Genomic DNA, 7,797 nt, shown 5'->3' with positions numbered 1-7,797 from the left:
GGACGTCATCCCGCGTCACGGGGTTGGCCGGCATCCCTCCGGGAACGGGACGTCATCCCACGTCGCGGGGGCGGCCAGCGTCCCTCCGGGGACTCCCTCCAGCGGGGACGCGTGACGGCGCCGGGACGTCATGGGGTGCCCGCGTGACGCAATTGAGGGTTCCCATTTCTGGGCGGGGGCCTGGGGGTCTCAGAGGAGTGTTGGTGAGGGAAGCTGTGATGTAACCAGGGTGTGCGTGTGACGGTGGGCACTATGGAGGGGTCCCCGCTTTGCCCAGCATGGGGGTGACCTTGGCTCTGGGGCTCCCCATGGGCTGGGGGACACAGCCTGTGGGTGAAGGGGCTGCTGTCACTGGGGTGTCCCTCCGCTGGGCCATGATCTGACGTGCTGCTCTCTAATGGGTTGTTTTCATACAGCACAGAGTAATGGGGGAGGTGCGTCTCACACCCCAGGAATGGATGGTTTCTTTGGGAGGGTATCCCCAGTAACATGAGCGCTGCTCCACCCTGGCAGCACTGGGACAGGATGATGCCCTGAGCAATGAGTGTGTCACTGTCCTGGTGCCCCTGTGGCTGTGGGTGACATCCCTGCCTCTGTCACACTGAGACTCACTGTGCTCTGCACCCTTAACTCTGCTTTCTCCTGTGCATTTTGGCAGTCCGAGGAGGACAAGCAGCTGCAGGATGAGCTGGAGATGCTGGTGGAGCGCCTGGGGGTAAGTCTGTGCTGTGCCCCTCAGCAAGGAGTCCTGGCCAGGATTTGACTCTCTCTGGCTCCACTTGTTCCTAGTGCAGTGGAGATGGGGGGATTTTACCTTGAGTGGGGTGGGGCCCCTCCTTGTTTGCTGTGATCTGTCCCCCAACCTTGCTGCCAGTCTGACTTGTGCCCAAGAGACCTCTGTGTCCCTGGTGTGTAAGAGGCTTTCTGCCCTGCTGTGCCCTCCTTCTCCAGCTTTTGGGCTGAAGGAGGCAGCCCAGGGTGGGGGGCTGCTCTGCTAAGAGCCGTGGCTGTGTTTGGGGAGGGCTGACGAGGTGGTGGCTCAGGAACCAGCCCCTGACAGCCAGCTTCCCTCTGCAGGAGAAAGACACGTCACTTTACCGCCCAGCCCTGGAGGAGCTGCGGCGGCAGATCCGCCCTTCCACCACCTCCATGACCTCCGTTCCCAAACCCCTCAAGTTCCTACGGCCCCATTATGGCAAGCTGAAAGAGATCTATGAGAACATGGCTCCAGGAGAGAACAAGGTAGAAACTCTTGGCCCTACCATCCCATGTGACTGAGGGGACAGTGCTGGGGCAGGCGATCCCAGAGCCCTCTGGACCCTGGGATCTAACAGCAGTCTCTGTGACTTGCTCCAGAGGATTATAACTTGCCAGGATGGTACCTTTGCCACCTGTGGTGGTTTGTGGGCACAGGGAGGGTGTTGTGTCCCTGGTTGCCCCTGCTTCCCTGTTCCTGGCCTGTGTCTGGAGCTCTGCACTCTTCCTGCAGCGCTTTGCAGCAGACATCATTTCTGTCCTGGCCATGACCATGAGTGGGGAGCGTGAGTGTCTGAAGTACCGACTGGTGGGCTCCCAAGAGGAGCTGGCATCTTGGGGGCATGAATATGTCAGGTAAGCCTGAGTGGGACCAGAGCTTGGGGAAGGATAAGGGGTCAGGGGAATTTTCCTGGAGCGCTTTGGCTCTGGCCGGTCTGGAATGTGTCTTGACTAGCTGGTCAGGTGTTCAGCTGCCCCTGTCACACCTGCACATGTGTCACTTCATGCTCTATTCGCAGGGGTTTCTAGCTGCAGAGGTCTTGCTGCCATGGCCTCTGAAATCTCTGCTCTTAACCCTGTTCCTCCTCTGGGCTTGTCCCTTGTAAGCTCTGCAGAATGTAGAGCTTCCATAAACAGCACAACCCTGGCTAACTGGGAGCAGCTGCTCTGCATTCTCATGGCTCAGTGAAACTGGTTTTTGTAGCAGTGATGCCCCTTTGTTCCTGCAGGCACTTGGCAGGAGAGGTGGCCAAGGAGTGGCAGGAGATTGATGAAGCTGACAAGGCTCAGAGGGACACACTTCTCACTCTGGTCAAGGAGATCGTCCCCTACAACATGGCCCACAACGCAGAGCATGAGGCCTGTGACCTGCTCATGGAGATAGAGCAGATGGACATGCTGGAGAAGTACATCGATGACAATGCCTACTCCAAAGTGTGCCTCTACCTGACCAGGTGAGGGGGCTTGGCAGGCTGAGGTGTTGGACAGGACCTGATCCCTGTTGGGCCAAGATTGCCTGATGTGGTTGTCACCCTCATGTCTGTCTCCTCCTTAAAGCTGTGTAAGCTATGTCCCGGAGCCCGAGAACTCGGCTCTCTTGCGCTGTGCCCTGGGCATCTTCCGCAAATTCAATCGCTACCCTGAAGCCCTGCGCCTGGCTCTGATGCTCAATGATGTGGAGCTGGTGGAGGACATCTTCACTTCCTGCAAAGATGTGTAAGCAGAGATGTTCCCTGCCCTCTGGAGCCTTTGCTTATCCTGTTGGGGCAAGGTTTCCCCATCTGGGCAGAGACAGGTTGGATCTGTCACTGCTGGAGATGTCTGGGGGTTTGGATTGAGACTCTTGTCCCTGAAATGAGGATGGGCAGGAGTGGGTCATCTCTATATGCCTTGGGCAGGGCAGGTTGGCACACTGCTTGGTGAGCCTGTGTTCGTGCTGGGGCTTGCTCGGTTCTGGGCACTCAGGAAGCTCCTCCCCTCTGCACAGAGTTGTCCAGAAGCAGATGGCCTTTATGCTGGGCCGCCATGGGGTCTTCCTGGAGCTGAATGAGGATGTGGAGGAGTATGAGGACCTAACAGAGATCATGTCCAATGTCCAGCTCAACAGCAATTTCCTGGCCCTAGCCAGAGAGGTGAGTGTCCCAGCTGGGAAAACCACCCTGGGCTACCTCCAGCTGTGGCTGCCCTGTCTGCCAGGCTCTGTGGCAAGATTTGAGAAGAAATCCTTCATCCCTATGATCTGGGCCAGACACCTCCTGGAGAGATTGCCATTGTAGGATGTGCTGGCCAGGAGGTAACCCCCTCCTCCCTTGTTTTGCAGCTGGACATCATGGAGCCCAAAGTGCCGGACGATATTTACAAAACCCACCTGGAAAATAACCGTAAGGGCTTGTGTTGTGGCTTTTATCGTCCCTGCCTGTGGGGAGTTCCTGAGGCTGCCAAGCACCTCTGAGCCTGTGTGGTCAGATGTGTATCCTGAGGTGGGCAGATGGCCTGTTCATGGTCTCTGACCTGTGAATTTGGGCTTCTCCTTTCTGTTGGTGGTGGGACAGGTCCTTGTTCCCCTGTGGTGTGGGATGGCTGCATAATGGAGGGCTGGCAGGGCTTCTGTTGCTGCTTTCCTCACTATGATGTTTTTCCACAGGGTTTGGGGGAAGTGGTTCCCAAGTGGACTCAGCCCGGATGAATTTGGCCTCCTCCTTTGTGAATGGTTTTGTGAACGCTGCCTTTGGACAGGACAAGCTGCTGACAGATGATGGCAATAAATGGTTGTACAAGAACAAGGACCATGGTGAGCGAGCTGGCTGGGCAGGGCTGGAGGTGCCTCTGGGCTTGGGGTTACCACCCTGTCCCTTTTGCGGTGAGGGTGGCTGAGCTGGCCCATGTCCCTGGCTACCACAAGCCCCAGGCAGGGCACATCAGTTCAGGCCTGATGTGGGCCTTTCTCCCTTGGGACCACAGGGATGCTGAGTGCTGCAGCCTCGCTGGGCACGATCCTGCTGTGGGACGTGGACGGGGGGCTCACGCAGATTGACAAGTACCTGTACTCCTCAGAGGATTACATCAAGGTCAGTGACAGATCCTGGCTCTGTGTCTGCGTGGGGCAGTCCTGCTGTGAGCTGGGTGTGCAGCTGGCTAGAGATTGGTCTTTGCTTTGGTCCCCTGTGCAGCTCAGCTCCTGCACAGAGAAGGGTTGGATGCTCTATGCTCCAGGCTTTTGAGCATCTCACAGCAAGGTGTGGATCTCTTGGGGACTGCCTGAAGCACCTTGGGGGCTCCTGTTGTCACAGAGCTACGAGCTTTGGACTGCTCAGCTGGATCCAGAGTGGTGTTGCCCACCTTGTACCAACTTGCACATCTTGGGGAGTGGGTGTGATGCGTGAGGTGACATCAGTCATTGGCTGGCAGGGAGCTTTGTGTGTTGGTGGCTAGTGTGTGATGGTGCTTCTGTCTTGCAGTCTGGAGCCCTCCTGGCCTGTGGCATCGTCAACTCAGGGGTGAAAAATGAGTGTGATCCTGCCCTGGCCCTCCTGTCTGACTATGTCCTCCACAACAGCAACACCATGAGGATTGGAGCCATTTTTGGGTAAGGGCCTGGCCTCAGCCTGCCTGTGCTGCACGGGGTGCAGCTCCTCCCTCACACCCCTCTGGACTCTCTGCAGGCTGGGACTGGCGTATGCAGGCTCCAACCGTGAGGATGTCCTGACTTTGTTGCTACCTGTGATGGGAGACTCCAAGTCCAGCATGGAGGTAGGTGGTGAGGCAGGGTTTGCCTGTGATTCCTGCTTCCCCATCCAGTGCCCCTGGAATACAGATGCTGTGCCAGAAGAGCATGACCCTATTTTCCTTATCTGAGCTGCTGCCACAATGGGATTGCAGCTGATTTAGGAGTGTAGGAAACCATCAGGTCTCCCAGTAGCCCAGATTTGCACAGGAAGTGGAGACCAAGGGTACCTAGTGCTGTAGGCCAGCTTACTCTGAGCTGTCCCTGTGTATGACACGGCTCCTTTCCCCTTCACCAGGTGGCTGGTGTGACCGCCCTGGCCTGTGGGATGATATCAGTGGGCTCCTGCAATGGGGATGTCACCTCGACCATCCTCCAGACCATCATGGAGAAATCAGAGACGGAACTGAAGGACACGTACGCCCGGTGGCTGCCACTTGGCCTGGGCTTGAACCACTTGGGTAAGGCTGGGCAGTGCCAGTGGCTCATGGGTTGGGGGATAGGTTGGGAGCACCCCTCCACCACTGTCCTTTAACCACCATGACACCACCATAACCACCGTTCTTTCCTTGACAGGGAAGGGAGAGGCAATTGAGGCCATCTTGGCAGCGCTGGAGGTGGTGTCAGAGCCATTCCGCAGCTTTGCCAACACACTGGTGGATATCTGTGCCTACGCAGGTGAGTTGGGCTGGTTGGGGTCGGGGGAGGCAGGAGCAGGTCCAGGGCTCTCTGCCTGCTGATCCTAGTCCTCCACTTTCCCTCCAGGCTCAGGGAATGTCTTGAAGGTGCAACAGCTCCTGCACATCTGTAGTGAGCATTTTGACTCCAAGGAGAAAGAGGAGGACAAGGACAAAAAGGACAAGAAAGAGAAGGAGAAGAAGGAGAGCTCAGCTGACATGGGGGCTCATCAGGTGGGGAAATGGCTAGGATGTGTGTTCCTGGAGCAGGAACTTGCTTTGGAGGGCTCCCTAAGGTCATTGTGGTGTCAGAGCTGAAGGAAAACAGCTCTCCGCAGGATCCCCTGCTCACCCTGTCCCCCTAGGCTTGGGGTGGGCACAGAGATTTAAGAACTTGGTAATTGGGCTGGGTGCTCCCTGCCTAATGCTCAGTGCCTGTGTCCCTGCAGGGCGTAGCGGTGTTGGGGATCGCGCTCATTGCCATGGGTGAGGAGATTGGTGCGGAGATGGGCCTGCGCACGTTCGGCCACCTGGTGAGTGTCACCAGGGGGACAGCACAGAGCTGGGAAGGGACCTCGGAGCAGAAACTGTTTATTGCCTCACATCTCAGTAGAGCTTTCTGCGCTTGGTGATCTGGGTCTAACACCCACCTCCCCTCTGTGCAGCTGCGGTATGGGGAGCCCACCCTCCGCCGTGCTGTGCCCCTGGCCCTGGCTCTTATCTCAGTCTCCAATCCCCGGCTCAACATCCTTGATACCCTCAGCAAGTTCTCCCACGACGCTGACCCCGAGGTCTCCTACAACTCCATCTTTGCCATGGGCATGGTGGGCAGTGGTAAGCCTGGGGACAGCTTGGTTTGGGGTTTGTCGGGGGAGAAGGTGGGAGACCCGTGCCTTGTACACTACTCTTGCCTGCACCTCCTTGTCCCCAGGTACCAACAACGCCCGGCTGGCAGCGATGCTGCGGCAGCTGGCCCAGTACCACGCCAAGGACCCCAACAACCTCTTCATGGTGCGGTTGGCCCAGGTGATGATACCATGCTCACTGCTTGTGTGTGGAAGGGGAAGGTTGGGGTCCCTGTCCTGGGGATGTCACCCTCCTGAGGGCAGGGCTGGGAGTCCCAGGAGTTACTCCATCATTCTTTCATGTGCTTTCTCTGCCACACTAGGGCCTGACTCATCTGGGCAAGGGGACACTCACCCTATGCCCATACCACAGTGATCGCCAGCTCATGAGCCAGGTGGCTGTGGCTGGGCTGCTGACTGTCCTCGTGTCCTTCCTGGATGTGCGCAACAGTGAGTTGTGTGGGCTCTGTCCCCCCAGTCCTCTCTGCCCCACAGAGAGGCATAGCTCAGCCTCTTTACTTCTGTCTCCCCTCCAGTTATCCTGGGCAAGTCCCACTACGTTCTCTATGGCCTTGTTGCTGCCATGCAGCCCCGCATGCTGGTCACCTTCGACGAGGAGCTGCGGCCTCTGCCCGTGTCGGTTCGGGTAGGACAGGTAAGGGGCAGCCAGGGCTGGACAGGGGGTGCTCTGGTGTCCCTGTGTGTCCCTGGCATTGACCTTGCTCTTCTCTCACAGGCTGTGGATGTGGTGGGCCAGGCAGGCAAGCCCAAAACCATCACTGGCTTCCAGACTCACACAACACCGGTGCTGCTTGCACATGGAGAGCGGGCAGAGCTGGCCACAGAGGAGCACGTGCCTGTGACACCCATCCTAGAGGGGTTTGTTATCCTACGCAAGAACCCCAACTATGATGTTTGAGCCAAGGGGAAGCTGGGGGGGTTGGGTAGGTGGTTTGGGAGGGGAGGGAAAAAACCTAGTTTGTTTTTGTTACTGAGAGTCAAGGAAATAAACTATGCGGAGACTCTAACGCTGCTCTCCTTGTGCTGGAAGTGTGGGCTGGGCTCTCATCCCTTTGGGTGTGCCTGTGGCCCATGGAAGCTGGGCACAGTGCAGACCCCAAGATGAGGGGCGTGAACATAAGAGTCGTGGAGTGCCATGGGTACTCGTAAATTTCAGCATCTAACTGTGCCCTGTGTGTGTGTGCCTGGCACAGCCACATGTGCTTGGAGTGTGCAACTCCCCTTTAGCCTGGAGGGCCTGTACCTGACTGGGACTGCCCTCGTGGGGGGTCTTGGCTGGCAACTCTGAGCTTTCAACTGCCCTTCCAGATGCACTGGGCTCTGCCATCATTTGGTGCTGCTCCAGAGCGGGCACTGGGGTTAAAAGCAGCTGGGGAGGGGGAGATGGAAGCCACATGGGAAGTATTTTTAGCAAAGAGGAAAGCCCTGTCCTGTTTCCAAACTTGACCATGTCTGGACCCTGCTGTGCCCGAGCTGGGCGGGCAGGGGGAGGCTGTGTCTGAGTGGGAGTGCGGTGCTGGATGGACAGTGGAATGGGTGTGTGGTGCTGAGTCCCAAGGGGAGTGGGATGCGTGCAGGGTAGGGATAAGGTGCTGCATCCTGCAGGGTACAAGGTGAGGACCATGTCCCCTGTGGGTGAGAGGTGCTGGGTGGGTTCTGGGCAGGTGCAGCTCCTGGCCGTAGGAGAGGGGTGGGTGCTGGATGGGTGCAAGTCCCGCGTGAGAGCAGACCCCGGGTGGATGCTGGTCCCGAGAAGGTGCTGGTGCACGGGGCT

The 7,797-nt window shown here is 57.8% G+C and overlaps 1 protein-coding gene across 1 annotated transcript; it reads left to right on the top strand.

The window, feature by feature from the left end:
• The first annotated feature begins 658 nt into the window (after positions 1 to 658).
• Positions 659 to 7,030, top strand: PSMD2 (proteasome 26S subunit, non-ATPase 2). The gene is made up of 20 exons (XM_008644522.2): positions 659 to 715; positions 1,078 to 1,242; positions 1,490 to 1,611; positions 1,986 to 2,210; positions 2,314 to 2,472; positions 2,744 to 2,888; positions 3,077 to 3,137; positions 3,401 to 3,547; positions 3,718 to 3,824; positions 4,215 to 4,342; positions 4,419 to 4,506; positions 4,779 to 4,941; positions 5,057 to 5,158; positions 5,246 to 5,391; positions 5,607 to 5,690; positions 5,823 to 5,991; positions 6,089 to 6,183; positions 6,326 to 6,452; positions 6,539 to 6,657; positions 6,739 to 7,030. The coding sequence occupies exons 1-20, from the start codon at positions 695 to 697 to the stop codon at positions 6,919 to 6,921; spliced, it is 2,556 nt and encodes an 851-aa protein (XP_008642744.1). The 5' UTR covers positions 659 to 694; the 3' UTR covers positions 6,922 to 7,030.
• The last annotated feature ends 767 nt before the right edge of the window (positions 7,031 to 7,797 follow it).

The sequence above is a fragment of the Corvus brachyrhynchos genome, unplaced genomic scaffold (assembly GCF_000691975.1).
Source record: "Corvus brachyrhynchos isolate BGI_N302 unplaced genomic scaffold, ASM69197v1 scaffold162, whole genome shotgun sequence".
NCBI lineage: Eukaryota > Metazoa > Chordata > Aves > Passeriformes > Corvidae > Corvus > Corvus brachyrhynchos.
Note: the sequence above shows the minus strand (reverse complement) of the source record. Positions and strands in the feature narration are given on the sequence as shown.